The sequence below is a fragment of the Oryza brachyantha genome, chromosome 5 (genome assembly GCF_000231095.2).
Source record: "Oryza brachyantha chromosome 5, ObraRS2, whole genome shotgun sequence".
Lineage (NCBI taxonomy): Eukaryota > Viridiplantae > Streptophyta > Magnoliopsida > Poales > Poaceae > Oryza > Oryza brachyantha.
Window position 1 is genome coordinate 7,358,213 of NC_023167.2, and position 20,923 is coordinate 7,379,135.

General features: G+C 37.6%; 1 protein-coding gene across 1 annotated transcript; it reads left to right on the plus strand.

Annotated features, from left to right (window-relative positions):
* Positions 1-12,059: 12,059 nt before the first annotated feature.
* Positions 12,060-20,584, plus strand: LOC102718650 (peroxisome biogenesis protein 2). The gene is made up of 8 exons (XM_006654149.3): positions 12,060-12,489; positions 12,869-12,982; positions 13,079-13,235; positions 15,060-15,196; positions 15,272-15,372; positions 15,977-16,094; positions 17,962-18,128; positions 19,974-20,584. Exons 1-8 carry the CDS (start codon positions 12,346-12,348, stop codon positions 20,077-20,079), a joined length of 1,044 nt encoding a protein of 347 aa, XP_006654212.1. The 5' UTR covers positions 12,060-12,345; the 3' UTR covers positions 20,080-20,584.
* The last annotated feature ends 339 nt before the right edge of the window (positions 20,585-20,923 follow it).

The following is a 20,923-nucleotide window of genomic DNA, read 5'->3' on the forward strand; positions in this document are numbered from 1 at the left end:
GACTTAAAGAATTAAGCACGACTTATCATTTTTTATATTTGTACTAAATTTTTAAATAAGACGAATGGTCAAACGTTACAATCAAAAAAGTCAAACATATTACATTATAAAACGGAGTTAGTAGGAGACTAGATAAACACGTACGTTTCATAACGGGATAAGCCTAATACAGGGCCGACTAACGTCCTTGGCGGAAGTGGCGAGGCGACCTAGGGCCCTAGCCGGGAGAGGCAACTAAATTTAGAGGCAACTGAATTTATATTTATATGTCTATGGTTTGATTTATGTATCTATTCTTTTAAAAATAAATGATTAATTAACTTATAAAATTAATAGACAATGATAATCTATTGGTTAAGGTTAGTATCTCTATCATTTACTAATGTTGGTTTCTGTGCTAGCCAAAATTTGAATTTTGAAAATTTTAATATTAAAGTTGGCATTAATGTGTTCTTTTACTATAGTTTATTTTTTCAAGCATTGTCTTTGCATCACTAAGAACACAAATAAAAAAGTTTTAATCATAAATTATTTTTTGTTGATTCAGTTCATTTTTTATTCATTTTCTTTATTTTTTCCTAATGTAGTATCAACTTTATTTATCAAAATTTAGAACTAAGAGTATATTGCAAGTTATCTACTAAGAGTTAATGCTTGGTTTATCATGCTAGTAATGTTTATTAGTGTAACTTTAGAGAATAAATATTTAGACTAGAGAGCCTTTGGCACCGAGTTCACCTCAGACCCTCAAAAATATAGAACCAACTCTAGCCTGATAACTAGGTCAGGTATCATATAACATGTGTATCAGGTTTGATATATACTTACATATCAAATATTGATATTATCAACGACACATGCAATTTTGTAATGAAATTTTTCATTCCCCAAAATTAGGATGCAAAATGGTCAAAGGAGATTGGGGAGAAAGCATTTACATTGGCCTTGCTTGGCAATACACCAATCAAATCCTATTTTCTAATTCTTCCAATTTGTTACCTATACAAAATTTAAGGTATTTGCTACAAATATAAAAAAGAAACATACACCCCAAAATAATTTAATATGCATCGTTCTACTACTGTGGGTTGGTACATTATTAAGATGGATTCCAGTGAAAGAATTTCTATTTTATCCCTTTTAGTTTAGGAGATATCGAATTTACAATTTGTATACATGTATTTCGGTACTAGTTCTACTCTATACTATACATGCGTTTCATGAGTTATGTTTGTGAGGTTTGACCCGTAGGATCGCAACAGAGTAAAACAACTACCAGAGGAGAATGAATGGTAGATAGATCAAAAACCCAAATCTTCTTATGAAAATAAAAAATTACCTTCACAAAAGCCTTACCGAAGCCTTCGGTCGCACTGCGTTTATGCCACTGGTCAGACCGACGTTATATGGCCGGTCAGACCGCTCACATAACCTCGGTCAGACCGATATTGAGTGGCTGGTCAGACCGCCAGCCTAACTGCGGTTAGACCGTCGGGATCCTGAAAAACGCCGATCGACAAACCTTCAAGATGTAGATTAAATCTCTCGACTTTTATTGATCAACCAGTGTTTACAAAATGCATAGAAAGCACTCCTAACAAAAACTTTTGATCTAATATCGAAATAGAGTCGAAACCCTAATTTACTCTCTCAAACGGCACCGAAAAGCTCACCGGGGGCATACCCCTCGGTACCTATTTCGACGTGGCCATGCAAAGCCCGCGTATCTAGCACGAATTAGAACTCCCAATCTCATGGAAAACCAATCCTTATCCGTAACTAACCATACCTCCATCTCTAATACAACAAATCTTCTCAAATCCGGACTCTATCCGAATTCAACTTCCATATCCCATACGCACATAATATCTCCATCGTATGCCATATGGAATCTTCACCAACCACGTGCATTGAACTCTAGCCTTGACCACCGGACGTCACCTTATCTCCAAGTTGACTCCCGATCCATCACCGGTATACTCTCCCGAGGCATCAAGTCACCTACACATGAATCAAACAAAGAAACCATATTCCGAGACCAAGCTATCTCCAACTTGACTCATTGTTAGCAAAACAACAGTAGCTATACGTATAGAAACCAACTAGAAGTCAAATTCACGAAAAACATATCCGAAATCGAAAAGAACACCGAAAACTGAAACTTTCGGGGCTGACCTGCCAGTCTGACCGCCCATATACCTGCGGTCTGACCGTAGTTGTCTGAAAGGTCTGACCGCCCATATACCTGCGGTCTGACCACCCAGTCAATTATCACAAAAACATTTATCTCGCAAACCACCAATTTGTTCATCACAAAAACATGTAGATCACTTTTTGATCTTACAATCTCCCCCTTCATGAACACATTGGAAAACACTTCAAAATTATTTGTTGTTTTTGAGAAGCAACTCCAAAAAAACATTTAAAAGAAACATCTTTCATTTTGAAAAAAAAAGAAATTTTCAAATTTCCAAAAACATACTCTCTCTCTTCCAAAATTCTTCTCCCCTCTTTGACAATAAAAAGAAGATGAACTCATCTATAATATAGCAAGCATGTATTAAAATATAATCATGAACCAAAGATTGTGCAATTAAGATCAACTCCACAATCAAAATTCATGATTTCAAACGATTTATAATACAACACTGTTACAGGCACATAGACTGAAGAATAAACACTAGACATATATACCTATTGCATTTATCACACTTTCTCAAATTAGCCTTAGCACAAAATTACCAAGAGAATTTTTAACACTTTTTTTTGTTTGAGCCTTTTTGCTCATATTTTTTCTCTCAATTATACCGGGTACGTCCTTTTCGTCAAGACTGTTTCTAACGATTCGGCACCCATTTTTTTCTCACATCGAATACGTCCTTGTCTTCAAGACTGTCCAAGGATTTGGTATTTATTTTTTCTCTCATATAGTTTTTTATTCTCTTGCACAATGAGCAAATTAAAAGCAATTTGAGGAATAACAAATCAATAAAGCATATATACAAGCATTTATGAATCAAATCATATGCTAGCATCAATATTGTATAATTTCTTAATTCAAGTATAGAAATTAAGTGTCATGCATCATATCTCTTAAAAACAATATCTAACTTTCATAAAAAGACTAGAATACATACGAGCTATGCTAGAGATAAATAAACCTTCATAGTATTGCTAGCATGAATATGAAAAACCATATGTAGAAAACAAAGCTCTCTTTGTCAATTTTTCTTATTGTCATATTTTGCTTGATAAAACCATGAGGTGCAAAGCTCTCCCTCAAACCATGCCAAAAGGATGAATTATTCTCAATTCTCTACGAAGAAAGGCAAAGCGAGAAGAATCCAGTGGTTTAGTAAAAATATCAGCAACTTGCAATTTTGTATCCAAGAATATCAATTCAACGTCTCCCTTCTCAACATGATCTCTCAAAAAGTGAAAACGAATATCAATGTGTTTTGTGCATGAGTGTTGTATAGGATTCTTAGCAATGTTAATAGCACTAGTATTATCATAAAAGAGAGGTACTTTCTCAAAATTAAGACCATAATCTTTCAAAGTTGATAAAAGCCAAAGAATCTGAGAATAACAACTAGTAGCAGCAACATATTCTGATTCAGCAGTAGATTGAGCAATACTAGATTGTTTCCTAGAAGACCATGCAATCAATGAAGTACCAAGAAAATGACATGTTCCACTAGTATTTTTCCTATCAATTTTACACCCAGCAAAATCAGCATCGGAATATCCACTCAAGCATATAGAAGATGATGTAGAATACCAAATGCCAAACTCAAGTGTATGTTGCAAATACCTCATTATTCGCTTGACTCTTGACGATGTGAAGCACAGGGAGAAGCTTGAAAGCGCGTACATAAACACACAGTAAATTGTATGTCTAGCCTAGAAGCAGTTAGATATAACAAAGATCCAATCATACTTCTATACTCCTTTTGATTAACTGCTTCACCATCTTCATCAGGATCCAGCACAGTTGTAGTACCAATTGGTGTTGAAATTAGCTTGTAGTTCTCCATCTTGAATCATCTCAAAAGATCCTTCGTATATTTCGTTTGATGCACAAAAGTACCTTGAGGTGTTTGTTTAATTTGCAACCCTAAAAAGTATGATAACTCACCCATCGTGCTCATCTCAAATTCCCTACGCATTATTTCAGCAAACTCCACAACCAAAGCGTGAGATGAACAACCAAAGATGATATCATCCACATATATTTGAACGAAAAGTTGATTATCACCATGCTTAAGAACAAAAAACGTTTTGCCAACCTTTCCCATTCGAAAACCTTTCGCAAGCAAAAAGTTCTTAAGCCTATCATACCATGCTCTAGGTACTTGTTTCAAGCCATACAAAGCTTTAGACAATTTAAAAACATGGTTGGGAAAATTAGGATTTTCAAAACCTGGTAGTTGTTTGATATAAACCTCCTTCTGTATAAAACCATTTAGAAATGCGCTTTTCACATCCATCTGATAAAGTTTAAAACCTTTTGAAGCAGCAAAAGCTAACAAAAGTCTAATTGCCTCAATTCTAGTAACAGGAGCAAAAGTTTCATCAAAATCCAAAGCCTCTACCTGGGTAAAACCTTGAGCAATAAGTCTGGCTTTGTTTCTCACAATCAAACCATCCTCATTTTTTTTATTTTTGAAAACTTATTTGGTTCCAATAATATTTTGTCCAGAAGGTGGTTCAACCAAAATCCAAACTTTGTTCCTTTCAAAATACTCAAGTTCTTCATGCATGGCGTTAATCCACGATTCATTAGTTAATGCATGAGTAACATCTTTGGGTTCAAAAGAAGGAACAAATGGAGAATTTGCATAAACATCATGAGTTGTTACCTTAAACCTTGTAGTCCGCTCACCTAAATTACCAATGATTTGTTCCGGCGGATGTCGTCATTGAATGCGCAAAGGAGCAGTGACGTCTGAAGTTGTTTCACGTTCTGTACCTTCACTGGTCAAGGTTGAAGCCTCTGGAGAACCATTGTGATTAGCACCAACAGAACCAGAAGCCGACGACCCTGGCCGGTCTGACCGCACCTCCTGTGCCAGTCTGACTAGAGGTGTGCCGACGGTCTGAGCGGCTTGGCGCCCGGTCTGACTGGCCGAGCCGACCTCGTCGTCGCTCTCGTCTTCAAAAATAGGACCATCCTCCCCCTGAATCTGTGACTGTGTACCTGCAACTTCTAGTCTAGTACCAGGACTAGCCTCATCAATGGTAACTTCGCAAGTCTCAATGATTTTGTTAGTTTCCAAAACAAGTACACGATAGCCACGTGAATGTGTGAGGGTAACCAAGAAACATTCCATCAGTTGAGCATGCTTCAAATTTTTCTAAATTTCCAGATTTCAAGACAAAGCATTTGCAACCAAAATCACGCAAATGAGAAACTTTGGGTTGACGACCAAATCGAAGTTTGTAAAGAGTTTTTCCAAGTTTAGATCTCAAGAAAACCCGATTTGAAATATAACATACAGTGTTAACTGCTTAAGCCCAAAATTTCCTTGGAGTGTGATACTCATCAAGCATTTTTCTAGCCATCTCAACCAAAGAACGATTTTTTCTTTCAACAAGACCATTTTGTTGAGGGACACGAGGAGAAGAAAATTCATGTTCAAGACATTTTTCGTTGCAAAATTGTTCAAAAGAAGCATTTTTAAATTCACCACCATTGTCACTTCGAATTCTATTCAAGGAACCAGGAAGTTCAAGATTCAATCGAAGATACAAACCACAAAAGTGTTGAAAAGCATCCTTAGTTGCCATAAAGAAAACCCAAGAACATCGAGAAAAATCGTTAACTATAACTGACATATACCACTTTCCTCTAACCGATTGCACTCTAGCTGGATCAACAGTGTCCATGTATAAAAGCTGTCCTGGTGCATCAGTCATCACAGAAACAATTCGGGCATGTGAAGAAGCAACCATCTTAGCATGACGACACGGTGTACAAACCAAGTCAGGATCTTTCTTAAGTTTAGACAAACCACAAACAAGATCCAAACCACTTATCCTCGTGAGATGATCAAAACCAACATGTCCAAATCTGCGATACCAAAACATCACATCTTTACTAAACTTAGCAACCAGATATGTTATGACAGGTGAAACAAGATTATTAAAGTCAGCTTTAAAAACTTTTCCATAGCGATAAATATTCAGCACAGAATCGCCACAGGAATCAAATATTTTACTTCCAGTTTTCTTAAAATGAACCTCAAAACTCTCATCAACAATTTGTGAAACTGAAAGCAAATTATACTTTAAATCCTCAACCAAAGCTACATCTTTCAATTCAAACTTGTCATTTACCTTGACGACACCTGTAGCGAGAACGGTACTAGTAGAAGCATCACCAAAGATAATTGATTCAGTCTTTGATGCCTCTTTAAGCGAGGAGAATCAATTTTTATCACCGGTCATGTGCCGCGAACAACCGGAATCCACGATCCACACGTTCTCCTTCCTCGCCACCAAAGCCTACACAAGAGAGGATGTCGAAGCCTCAGTACTGGGTTAGATAAAAGAAATTTAGGAATCCAGTACTGAGACACACGACTAGTAAATCCAATAGGCATATATCGACGTGCAAAAACAGTTTGAGAGTTTTTCGAAAAATCTCTGCGAGGCCGGTCTGACCGAGGTGCAGTAGCTAGTCTGACCGGGGGCCGGTCTGACCGCTTCTGTACCTTCGGTCTGACCAGCGCCCGGTTTGACCGTGGCTCAGTAGCCAGTCTGACTGGTCCTCAGTTTTACCGTGCAACCCACTACGGTCTGACCGGTTTCCTCGAGTAAAAAGCAGATTTTTGCAACTTGGATTTTGCAAAAGCAATTTCTCTCTCCTTTTTCTGTGTACGAGCTAATCTGAAATAAAAACCAACAAGATGTCCATCTTTACCACAAAAAGAGCAATTATACTTTTCTTTAGATGGTTTTGAAATATTTGTTTTTTTTTCTTTTAGTGTTGAAGAAGGAGAGGACATAAAACTAGTAGACTTAAAAATTGTTTTTTCATTACTTGGTTTTGTTAAAGTTTTGAAACCAACACCCCTATTGCAGCTAGTCACTTTAGATTGATCCAAAATCATGTTAAGTTGTTTCTTACCATCCGAAAATCTTTTCAAAGAGTTTTTCAAATAACAAACCTCCTTTTCAAGATTAGCGCAATTTTTGCAATCAACTTTGACACTTTTGCTATTACGACACTTGGGGCAAGATAGCACTTCATTAGTTTTCATAATTTTTTCCATGTACTCAACACGAGCTAAAGCAAATTTGAGCTTCATCTTGTTTGATGTGAATGTTGAGCAATCTAAAACATCACGATGTTGTTTTAACTTTTTAGCACAAAGCATGTTAAACATCAAACTAGCATAAAAGTCAGTTTGATATTTCTTCAATATTTTTCTAGTTAAAAACAACTTATCACAAGTGCGGGTTAGCAAAACAAAACCAAGAGCAAGAGAAGATCTAGTTCTCAAATCATGTGAAACATTGACATCTCTAATTTTTGAAATTTCATGCATCAAAACCTCACAATTTTTGCAATCATCATCATTAGGAATAAGAGATTTTAATCTAGCAATTTCAGAATTAAGAGATTCAATGATAAATTCTTGTTTTTTATAAATCTTCTCACACTTCTTATTTTTTGCACTTAAAACATGAATAGCTTCTTCAAGGGAACTCACCTCATTGTCGTCATACTCTAAATCTGATTCACCACGCGACATGAGGTAGACACCAGAGATGTTCTTTGCTTCATCTTCTTCGCTCTCTCCATTAACATCACTTAGGGGCTCAAAAGCGGCATAGACTTGATTCAGTATCTTCTTGAGGTTCTCTTTGGTCCTCCTTCCCTAGAATGTGCTCTTGAACTTGCGCTTATTGTCCTTGGTCTTGTCTCCACCATTATCTTTCTTCTTGCCTCTCCCAAGCTTAGGACAATACGAGCGAATGTGATCAAGCGTTCCACACTTGAAGCAACGAGTTTGTCCTTCTCTTTTCCTGTACCTGACATTGTTCATAGCGCGAGAAATTTTGTTAGCAGCCAAAGCTAAATCCTACTCCTCGAATTGTTCGAGTTGCTCATCAGACATGGTATTAATTAAAGCAAGAGCGGTAGAATTTGATGGTGAAGCACCAACATCAAAAGAAGTCGAGGGAAAAACCAAAACACTAGATTTATAATCAACTTTACGAGGGAGGATATTCATCTCGTGTGTTTTGAGTTTTGTGTAAAGAGAATCCAAAGTCAAAGTAGACATATCAGTAGATTCTTGAATAGTTGTAACTTTCATCTCCCAAACAGACATGTCAAGACCATTCAAAAAGAGATCTCAGATTGACAGTAATTAACATCATAAGTAGAATCAACAAATTTAAGATTACTCAAAATTTTATTAAACCTAGCAAGATAATCATCCAAAACTTCTCCAGGTTTCATCTCAAATTTAATATAATCCTTTTTGAAAAGATCTCAACGAAGTTCTTTTATGTTAGTTGTTTCTTGACGAAAGTTTTTCAAAGCATTCCAAATCTCATTGGTAGTTTTAAGATGCGAAACGCGATCAAAATCCGAACGAGAAATTCCACTCAATAAAATATTTTGAGCTTTTCAATTATTGCTAAACTTAGTTTTCAAAGTAGGAGTGTTAATTTGTTCAGGAATATCATATGGTTGTGCAACTTTTTGCCAAACATCATAATCTTCAGCCATAATATAGGATTGTATCTTATCACACCTATAAGGAAAATCCAATCCATCAAAAACATGAGGCTTCATTGTAAATTTGTTAGCCATGGCAAGAAAACTCTAGATCGGTTACAATCCAAAAAAAAATCTCTAAATCGGTTAAAATCCAAAGAAGAAAACGAGGCTCTGATATCACTTGTAGGATTGTAAAGGGTCTTTCCCACCTTAAAAGCTAGCCATTGAGGTGAGGAGCTCCCCACTTATATCCTAGGTCCTTTGCCCCTCCACAACCAATGTAGGACTATTCAATAATCTCCCCCTTCACATATTGGTGTCCCTCAGCCTTCCACCACCCCTTCACCGTATCCGGACCCCCACTGGCCCATGGTCCATCAGGTATACGGGCCCCGCATCTCCGCAGACACCCTACGATCCATCAGGCCTTCACACACTGTGTCCATCGGGCCAGAGATGTTAAACTAGTCAGGCTCTGATACCACTTGTAGGATCGCAACAGAGTAAAACAACTACTAGAGGGGGGTGAATAGTAGATAGATTAAAAACCCAAATCTTTTTGCGGAAATAAAAGATTACCTTCACAAAAGCCTTACCGAAGCCTCCACTCGCACTGCGTTTATGCCACCGGTCAGACTAACGTTATATGGCCGGTCAGACCGCTCGCATAACCTCGATCAGACCGACATTGAGTGGCCGATCAGACCGCCAGCCTACCTGCGATTAGACCGTCGGGATCCTAGAAAAACGTCGATCGACAAAGCTTCAAGATGTAGATTGAATCTCTCGACTTTTATTGATCAACCAGTGTTTACAAAGTGCATAAAAAGCACTCCTAACAAAAACTTTCGATCTAATATCGAAATAGAGTCGAAACCCTAATTTACTCTCTCAAATGGCACCAAAAAGCTCACCAGGGGCATACCCCTCGGTATCTATTTATAACCTCGATGTGGCCATGCAAATCCCACGTATCTAGCACAATTAGGACTCCCAATCTCATGGGAAACCAACCCTTATCTGTAACTAACCATATCTCTATCTCTAATACAACAAATCTTCTCAAATCCGGACTCTATCCGAATTCAACTTCCATATCCCATACGCACACAATATCTCCATCGTATGCCATATGAAATCTTCACCAACCACATGCATTGAACTCTAGACTAAGTATTCGGCATGATATCTTGACCGTCGGACGTCACCTTATCTACAAGTTGACTTCCGATCCATCACTGGTATACTCTCCTGAGGCATCAAGTCACCTACACATGAATCAAACAAAAAAACCATATTCCAAGACCAAGCTATCTCCAACTTGACTCATTGTTAGCAAAACAACAGTACCTATACGTATAGAAACCAACTAGAAGTTGACTTCACAAAGAACAAATCCGAAACCGAAAAGAACACCGAAAACTAAAACTTTTGGGGCTGACCTGCCGGTCTGACCGCCCACATACCTGCGGTCTGATCGCAGTTGTCTGAAAGGTCTGATCTCCCATATACCTGCGGTCTGACCGCCTGGTCAATTATCACAAAAACAGTTATCTCGCAAACCACCAATTTGTTCAGCACAAAAACATGTAGATCACTCCTTGATCTTACATGACCCTCTAGTATGGAAGTGCATAATATTCTAAGGTCTATAAAATTTGTTTCACAATTTTTGAAGCTAAAATGAATTACTAATAAATTTCCTAAGTTCTTTTGTATTGTATGGCCCTTATCAGTTAATATAATACTAGAGTTATTTCACGTTCAGGAAATTGTGCATTTATTTACATTCTGAATGTACACAAATTCGATGATTCCATTAAGTTATATTTCTTCTAATTTGGAGCTAATATATATTTCCTACAAATATTACAGATTTGTTACGATTGTAATATTTAGGTTGCTTTATACTGCTAGAGAAATACTTTACATCTACAGGTAATGTATTTTAGTGTGCAAGATTCAAGTGTACGTATATTTCCATGGGTTCACTAGTGTTAGGTATCTATAAGAGTGTATAGCATTTTCCAATAACTCTAAGAAACTATATACAAGTAGTAGCGTATTTCTGCTCTATTCAGATTTTAAAGTGTATTCTTCCTACGTGTCTTACAATGTTTCTCTTCAGAGTATTAAGGTTATTATCATTTTTAACCTAATCATTTAGGCACTACACCTGGACCTTGTAGAACCCTACAAGACATTATCTATTAATGGAACTATTACTCTACTCTAACATGCATTTTGAAAATTTGTTGTAAGTCAATATTCTTAACCACATTAAATGGGGTATTTTCGTGAGTTAAACAAAAATAGGTTTCATAATTTTTAGAGCTAATATGTAATTTTTATGAATTTTTATCTTTGCAAGTATCGACACTTCTCCTTTAGAAAAAACTATACAAGACCGTTGGAGGCGGAGCGCCCAGGAGCCTTGTGGGTCCATCCCCTCGCCACGCCAGCCTAGCCATCAGGATCCCACATATCTCCTCCTGAGGGAAGCAGGGCCCCAGGTCCCATTTCTCTGACACAAAATCACCGAGGGCATTAACAATTCATCTAACAAGTAGCGACATCCTCAAATTCCTTTTGTTTTTCAACATCCAAAACTTCTTTAGCTTTGCCATTACTAACTTAGAACACATTCGTATCATTAGCAACATAGTGACCTTCATCGGTCTTCCCTTGAAGTGCAAACTAGTAAAATTTTCCGACGTTAGTATCAACAAATCCAACCATGTTAAATCAACTTGTCTATAATAAAGTTTTTGTATTGTTGAAATACAAGCATGCATAGATTTAATCTATTCCATAAATTATGCATAGATTTAATCTATTCCATAAATTATGACATTGAATAAGTAAACTAATAAAACCATCTCATATGTATACGATACCGACATGTACACAAAAGCACCACACATGAATCGATCAAAAGTACGAAACATACCGATGGTTCTCGATCAAGTTATGAACTAGAGCACCCATAGCTACGGCAGCATAAGTGTTGCGCAATATATACATAGACGACAGCGCACCGAAGCCAAAGAAGGAATTTTAAGTTGCACCATTTTAGTTTTAAAATCTTTACTCCATCTGTTTCGAACCATGTAAAATACGCTGGTTTTAATATTCGAGGGCTTTGTTTTACTCGGTTTTACCGTGAAGGGATTAAATTCATATCGGGGCAACATTGCGAGGGACGTAAAAATAGGAGTACATTTCTTTTCCAAAACCAGATTCGGACCCAACTTCATGGTAAGGCCTACGAGGGCCCATCTCCGTAGTAGTGCTCAACTCTGAATATCCCCTTTTCCTCTTCAATCGTCCGCGCGACACGGACCGCTGCCTGGTCCCCGTCCACAGCACAGCTGCGGCCGCACGGACCGCCGCCGTCCACCCCCTCCCTCCGGCGCCGGTACCGTCCACCCTCTACCTCCGCAGGCGCCTTCCACCTCTCCCTCCGCCCGTCGCCGTGCCGCTAACTACGAGGTGGGGGGATCGGCCACCAAGCTGATCGGCTTCCTTCGCCTGCGGAATTTCTCGCGTCTGGTGTGGCTTCTGCTCGAGCTCGCGTCACACGTCCCCCCTGAGATCCGCCCGTCCTGATGGAGGATCCCAAAACCCTACCCTCTCCTTCGGTCTCCTCAACCGAGTCGCCGTCGCCGCAGCTGCCTCCACCACCGGATGCATGGGTCGCCGAGTATCGGCGCCTCCATCCCCAGTGGGAGTCAGTGCGCGATTCTACCAAGGTACCAGGTCTCCAATTCCTCTCCGTTGGTGGGATTTACTTATTTTTAGTGTACAAACTCTTACCATCGGGTGCTTTTCCTTGTTTGCGAAACATATAGGGTTCTAAAGGCGTATTTGCTGCTTTCGAGCATATCGGAATAGACGTGTATGAAATTAATTTCTTTAAATTTCTGAAGTCTCTTAGCTAACTTCGTCCGGATCTATTTTGTAAGGTCTTGTGTACTCATGTATACCCCAATTATGAGTCAAAAAATCTGGTGTCGTCTTAAACTATGAGCACATTTGCAATCTGTTAGTTAGACAGTTACGATTGGAAGGGAAAAAAGTTCAATACATGTTAGGGTAGTAATGCGTTGTTGAATTTCTTGTGTGATGCAGATCGCTATCCCAGTTTCAATATCTAGAGTCAACCAATTTGATGCCGCGAGGCTTGATGTCGAGATGTCTGCTATGTTGAAAGAGCAGTTAGTCAAAGTGTTCTCTTTGGTGAAGGTACTTCCCTTTACTAATCATGGTGATATGTGTATTTCTTATGGCTTGCACAGAAGTGAATTTCTTATTAACCTTCAGTTTTGACGTTTGTTTCAGCCAGGACTCTTGTTTCAATACGAGCCTGAACTAGATGCTTTCCTTGAGTTCCTCATATGGAGATTCTCTATATGGGTTGACAAGCCAACTCCTGGGAATGCGTTGATGAACCTGAGATATAGGGATGAACGGGCAGCGCCCACTACAGGAAAAGAAGGTATTTGTTGTTTTATCGAATCTCAATTATCACCAGATTTGTATAATGCATATAATATTGTGCATTGTACTTTATGGCATTATTTTTAGTTTCTATGCTGGTTATAGCTGCTCAGAGTATACTAAGTAGTAATACTTGGATTTTCTCAAGTGCGCCAGGCCTACAGCTCCTTATGTTTAACAAATTACTGTCTCCTGTACACAGTACAATTAGCTGTCTTTTGAGTTCTGAAAAATAAGACATGGTGTCCAAAAATACGTGGTGTTCTACAAATTTCTAGGTGTCAGTCCCACTTATTTGAAGGAAAAAGGGCTTATTTATGTGGTATGTTCTTAAATTGCATGAAAGAGCATGCTCAAAACCTTAAAGTACGCATTTCTGTAACCTGATTGAATGTGTGTTCTAGGAAATTGGTTTTTGAACCAAAATGTTTGTGTTTTATTGATAAGGGCCAACATTGTGGGTCTTCTCATGTAGTTCTCAACTAGCTCACAAAGTGTACAATATGAACTTGCCACCTATTGATTACAATTCTGTTTCAAGTGGTCCAATGGTTGCATGTAGAATATTTAATGAAAATACACAAGATACGTCAATCCGAATTACTAATTTTGTAAGAGACGACTTGAGCCAATTAAATGTGAGAATAAAATGAATTGCTGGCACCACAACTTGAGGTGGGTACATATTAGTCACTCATCTTGCAAAGTGCTCAAACAAGTTCACTTGATTAGGGCGTGCAAACATACTCCCAACACATCCCATGTGGCTTATTACACCGACTTCGGCGACAAATTGGTCCCTTAGGCAACTGTGGGGCAGCATACAATCCATGAAATCATACATGGCACTGTTTCCTGTTGCTTCTATCACAAAGCTTTGCAGTTAGCTCCTCGTAGGCTATTAAATTGGGCTTGTCAGTCCTATAAAATTCTGCCATGCGTGGTTCCTCAGGCCAATCTGGTCTCTGTGTCAATGACATGCATCTGATCTGACTTGATTTCCACTCTCCTATCAAGTTCTGTGACGCATTTGAGCATATTGCAAGATGATATACTGGCCTACCCACCGAACAAGAACCCTCACTGCATTTTACTCTAAAATATAAGCTAGGTTGGAACTTTTTGATTTTCATAATTCAAGCTAAATTAATTTTATAAAAGAAAGAGGAAAATAAACATAGTTAATGCATGTGTCAACTTCTGGAAGGTTCAAAAAGGTCCAGATGCTTAAATTTTTCCCAAGCTGGCCTGTTTTGTCAAGATGTCTTAGGATACGATCGGCTTTCCTATTTTTGGCCTGTGTGTCCCATTAGGACCTGCAGTAGCAGCATCCTTAAGCAGGGTATGCTATTTGGATTTGGGAGATCTAACTATTTGGTGGTTTGGTATCTTTACTATTAGTTAGACAAGCTATTCTTTAGATTATTATTATTTATAATTTTTGCAAGAATTTAGGGGACTACTCTATGTAAGAGGCCCATTCTATTCGTTTCCATTCAGCAAGATACACATTTCAGAAGTGTCCTGTCTAGTTGTCTACTCTCCATGGCATTGTTACAAATGCTCTGTCAATTGAAATCAGATCTAGGCCATTGGTTCTTGGAGGACTTCTAAAATTATCTCATCAGTCTGGATTGGGCTACCTGTATTGTTATTTGGTCAGAATGGGGTTACATAGGCCTTGGCCCATTACCGGGTCCTGCAATTTTCATTTTGTTACTTGTTACATCCTTTGGCTTTGATGGACTGCTACTAATATGCTAATAACTGATATTTTTGTAATATTATCCTAGCAAGTGCTGATGAGTTACATGTTCTTCAGTCAGAACAGGTTTGGAAGGACCTGGACTTTCAGTTTCTCAAAAGATTTTGTATTGCATTACCACTGTTGGTGGCCAATATATATGGTCCCGCTTGCAGTCTTTTTCTGCTTTCCGTAGATGGGGTGATTCTGAACAGGTTATCTTCAGAACTTATTTCTAAAAACTTCAATTCCTTTTTTTATGTTCTTATATATTCTGTTTCATTATTTAGAGACCACTAGCACGTCGTGCTTGGGGCTTGGTGCAGCATGCTGAAGGCTTATACAAAGCTTCTTCATTCTTTAACCTATTGTTATTTCTTTATGGTGGAAGGTACGATTCATCAACTTGTTTAGTTATGCTCATTTATTTGTTCTGAGGAGATTAAAAATGGTAAGTACTTATGGACTCACAGGAAATGATGCCCAGTTTGGCTTTACCAATTGATGTATCTGGAACAGGCTTAATAGTGTCTTTCATCCACAGTTAATGAATGACAATGACGATATAGTTTACTTGAATGAACTAGGTCAGCATAGTATATCTATACTCTTCTAAAACAATGCGATTGTGGTGGCAGTGAATCTGCCACCCACTAGCTCTGTTTTATATTTTTTTACCAACTACTTCATGTACTTTAATATTACAAAATAGTCACTCTGATTTGTGCATGTTGGTTCTATCTTATTTCATCTCTAAAATGCAAGTTTATTATGCAAACACATTCACTTCTACAGGGTTGAATTGTTTTAAAAACCTCACAAGTGGTTTGTTCCAAACAATACTAAGATGTGTATAATTCATATTTATCCATCACAAAGCTTGGGTATTTAGCTAGTAATATAAGAAATCACTATGTATTTTCTTATATATCAGTAGCCTTGCTGGTTTATCAACCATATCAAACACGAATTTAGCATTTTATGTATTTATGCAGGTATAAAACTATTGTGGAAAGAATTCTGAAAGCAAGACTTGTTTATGGGAGCCCCAACATGAATAGAGCAGTAAGTTTTGAGTACATGAATCGGCAGCTGGTTTGGAATGAGTTTTCGGTATGCCTCTTTTGATCCTATTCTTATCTGATAATTTAAATTTCTAGCTTATGAAGTGACAGATTTGACGCATTTCATGATTTCATCCCTTTTTCTAGCTTATGGATTGAATTTTGAGCCTAGCCTCGCATAAATAGTGAGGGAATAAAAACTTAATAGATAGAGATTTTTGTGCATATTTCATTAATATCTCTGCTCCACTATATATTCTTCTTCACTAATTGTGGCTAGGTACCAAAATATAATATACCTATCATTTTTCTCTGATATTTATTTTCTCTACATTTGCTGTCTTATAATACTTTGCATTGAAAATGCTTGTGCACTGTAATTAATGTAGTAGGTTTTTACTCTGATCTGGACATAGATGAAACATTTAACCTCACATTTTACCAGTGAAAAGTTGCCTTCAAATAACCATATTGGAAAACTACCAGGTTAAACATAATTTAAATACTCCCTAGAAGTTAATACATATGAAATTCAAATAATGTGCAATCAGGCTTTTCCACTCAGGAGTCAGGATCATCAGTTGCATCAAGTGTATTGATATTGTGGATGCTAACTACATTGCATTACTGAAAAGTACGGCTGAATCAAGATTAACAGAGTAACCAACTGCCGTGCAGACTTTATTTTTTGTTTGCAAGTTTTGGAAGGAGGTTTTCCATTAAAATAGAAATTAGATAGGACTTACAAGTCTGCTAGATGTAAAACCGAAGTTATTAATCCCAGCTTAATCACCAAAATGGACTGGGAAGGGACTGGACATGCAGTCTTCCTAGAAGAAAACTTGTTGACCTTAGCAGGTTTGTGAACTCATGACTTTATACGAACCAGAGTACCAGACAGGGTCTTCTCATATGCGCAAGAATAATATATCAGAGGGTACTGTAGTGCTAAAAGTTCTCTATCTGTTAATTCATATCTGTTTAAATTTTAAGTTGAATGTGTTACATGTGGTCAGGACGACTATAGTGACCGCTGGATATCGTGACCAAGCCACTGGCTTAGAGGGTTCTGATAAGTGATAATAGTGTTGAGAACCCTGAATAACGTGTTATTGAAGTTAACAGTTATTTCTCTAATATGCTGCATAATCCTTAGGAAACAGTTTCTTGTCCCATTGACTGAACTGCAGGCCCACATTTTGCTTAAGTGGTCGCATCACAATCTTGAGTAAATTTGTAATAGAGGAGATTAAATCAGCAACCATGGAATGGTTTAAGTAAATCACATTGTTTAAAGCCTTATATTGTACTCCCTCCGTCCTTTTATATAAGGGATTCTAGGTGGTTTTGTAGAAATTAAGAATACACAAAAAGACTATAGCAACCATCATTAATGTAGGGAATTGAGGGTTGTAAGGGGTAAAATGGAGAGCAATTTGAATGAGACGTGGTTGATGGGGCAAGTACTAGCGTAGTATCCCTTACACTATTGGACAAATTTCAAAACCCCAATCCCTTATATATAAGGAACATAGTATTTTTCTATTTTCAAATACTAGGGTAATAGCAGCCATTTGTGGCTGCACAAGCTAATTGCATGTATCACTGTGATTGTTCATTGCTCTTTATGTGCAAACTATTGAGAGCTGAAAATGAAAGATCAATCTGCAACTTTTTTCTTCAGTAAAAGTGAATATGCTGTCAAACTGAATGTCTCAAGCATTGCTACGGCCTTTGCTGAATGATGATGTTTCCAAAACATTGTCTCTATTTTCTAAATCATTAATTCTGTAATTAATTGATGATTTTGTTGCTAGTGAGTTAATGTTCAGTATTATTTTGCATTATTAATATTGACAGCTGTCCGAAACTTAGAATCCATGACTTTAGTTAATAGATATTGCTTTGTTGTCCAGGAAATGTTGCTTTTGCTCCTTCCCCTCTTAAACTCATCCTCAGTAAAGAAGTTTCTTCTACCTTTCTCCAAAGATAAATCAGCAAGTTCTTCTGGCGATGAAGCAGACTGCCCTATATGTCGCTCTGGTCCTAGCATTCCCTTCGTCGCTCTCCCATGTCAACACAGGTACTCTTCTTTCTTATTGCTTGCCATCTTTTTATCAGTTATAGTATCTTTCCATCTTAACTTGTACAGGGAAGCTTATTTCATGTTAAATAATAGAAGATGGCAGTTGCTAATCATATTACTGTTGAGTATTGCATATCATTTCAGTTCACATATACATTCTTGATGAAACATCCTCCAGAATGTTTTTAGGTGATGGCATGCCAATGGAACTGTGCAAATATATTTTGATATTGTTTTTTCCACTAGAGCTGCTACATAAATTCTATTGCATTTTTAAGTTAAGTATAAAAGACACATTTTCTGTTAATGCAAATTGGAGTTCAGAAGTAAAAGATTACCCTTTTTGATATATATGTGTTGTGAACTAGTGGTCAGTGTTAACTATATCAGCTATTTACCTGTTGCCAGTGATTATCTGTTAGCACCTGGTTACCCCCAAAACCAGCTAGGTACATTAGAATTGGGAGCAACTGATAGAGAGAACGGCCCTGTAACATGGTGTTGGTAACTTACTAATTTGGTATCTAAGAAATCCTAACAGGCCATCGGCTGGCCAAAACCAAGTTTCTAGCAAGTTCTAAACACATATAAATGCTAACTTTGAAGTTCAAACAGTTCTGATCATATTTGACTCTAGTTTTAACCTTTTGGAGTGTCTTAGAACAGAAACACAAAGTCTGAGTGAAATTTCAAGTTGTATAGTCAAGGTTCCAACCAAACTTTGAGAAGCAGTCTTGCTTTTGCGAAGAAAAAAAATCTAGTTTTTAAAAATTTGAGTGCCTTAACTCTTAAGATAGTTATACTGAAGTTTACACAGAATTTGATTGGTCTCAAAAGACAAAAAGAAAAGTGAGGGAGTATCCTATATTCCCGCACCTTGTAATGCACACTCTCTGTTCACACATAACCATGCTATTTTCTCATGCTTTTAGTTTGCCACACGTGGTGGTGTTGGGTATGCGAGCTTGAGTTGAGACAAAATTGTGATAGGAGTCATGAACAGCTATAAGTTTTAACTGTCAAATTTGATGATTTGGCGTTGGAACTGTTATCCTGTTTTAAGTGTGCCATTGTTATCAGAGTGTGACTTTTAAATTTCTGAAGAGAACTAACAAGCGTAGCCATATATCAGAATGGCCAGTTTTCCTAGTGATAACTGATAAGGCAGCAAAGGCAAGAAGACATAAAACTAACCCCGTGATCGAAATGGTCTTACTACAATTAACTATACAGTAACACAATATTTTTTAGGTGTTAAATCTTATTCGGAAGAATCTCGGAGTGAATATATAACCCAAGCTAGTATTGTCTGTTTCTGCCATCATTTTCTGGTCTAATCAGCAGTTTCTGCTATGGTTTAATATCTGAATCATTAAAAAGTTCAAGCTGCCAACTTTTTTTTCTGAATCATTAAAAAGTTCAAGGCTGTCAATTTTTTTATTCGTACCATTTTGCCCACAAAAAGTGTAAAACTTGCCCATGTTTTTTGAAACCAAAACTTTAGTCCTTGACATACACTCCCACCGTCTCATAATGTGCAAGGGACTTTACGAAGAGAAAAGACTAGGATGTCAATGAGAGTTGCTTTAGGGTGATAGGGTAAGTTGGTCGGTAAGATACGGAGAAATTGGAATTAGAATTGATTGATGGTGCCTCTACCTTACAATATCCCATATAAAGGGACGATCTAAAAGGGACAAAATCCCTCGGTATTGTGGACGGAGGTAATATTGCATTATCCAGCACCATGTAAATGCCGATGAAATATTCTCCAAATATCGTGTGAAAATTCCATCGGAGTGGGTGACAAAATCTGGATTTTTTTTCTCTTTTTTTTTTCAGGTATTGCTATTATTGCCTGCAGACACGCTGTGCAGCCACAAGCTCTTATAGATGTGCACGGTGTAATGAGATTGTTGTTGCTATTCAAAGACAAGGATCAAGCTAATTTAGGGTTGAATATACACGTACAGTGTAACGAAAACCAATACAGCTAATTTGATTCGCGACGTCTACACGATTTCTTCAAAACATGCATTGCTGTTATAGGGAAAATGCCTTGATTGTAGTATTTTATGGCGGCCGGACCAGATCTTCTGTTTCGTACTTTCGTGCTCCGTGTACCATGCCATTACCAAGATGACCACAGACATGGCCGTGGCCAGAGGTGGAGATGAGACAGAAGAATACAAATAGGGTGGGGGAAGCAAATCGGACTTAAAAGATCTACTATTATGTCACTATTGTTCAGTGGCCTCTTGTTCCTCCCCCTCCCATCTCTCCTATTTTCTATGGCGGATTCTGTGTATAGGGGAGCTCTGTGTATAGGGGAGCTGAGCCCCTAGATTGGATCCGTCCTATTATTATTACCGTCAATAACATCTCCTTATGAAAACTAGGGTTCACATGTTAGTGACGGTGATGTTAAAGGATCATGTTTTGAAGCGAATACAGTCATTCTTTCTTATGGTGTTTGTGACAAAAGAACATTTTTTTCTAATATTTCTAATAATACTCTCTCCGTCTTATAAAAACCAAACATAAGAGTGGTTCTCCAATGATTTTAGACAACCTCTTTGTCTAGATTCACTGTACCAGGAGCGTTACATTCCTTTTGGTTTTGATAAGACATTTTGATAAGACGGAGGAAGTATATGACAAGGAACCTTGTGGCAAACATTTATAATTTTTCAGGTCATGTTTCTTTTGGCCAGTCAAGTAAATTAGATTCTCTAGTTTCTTACGTGCATGCAGGAATCGTTAAACAGAGCGTATTTTGCGAAAATTTTATA

Bases quoted from the DNA above. Each gene is read 5' to 3' on its own strand.
- LOC102718650 (XM_006654149.3), top strand. From the start codon at position 12,346: ATGGAGGATCCCAAAACCCTACCCTCTCCTTCGGTCTCCTCAACCGAG. The intron at 16,095-17,961 runs GTATGCCTCTTT...TTTGTTGTCCAG, and splicing joins TGGTTTGGAATGAGTTTTCG to GAAATGTTGCTTTTGCTCCT. The intron at 18,129-19,973 runs GTACTCTTCTTT...TTTTTTTTTCAG, and splicing joins GCTCTCCCATGTCAACACAG to GTATTGCTATTATTGCCTGC.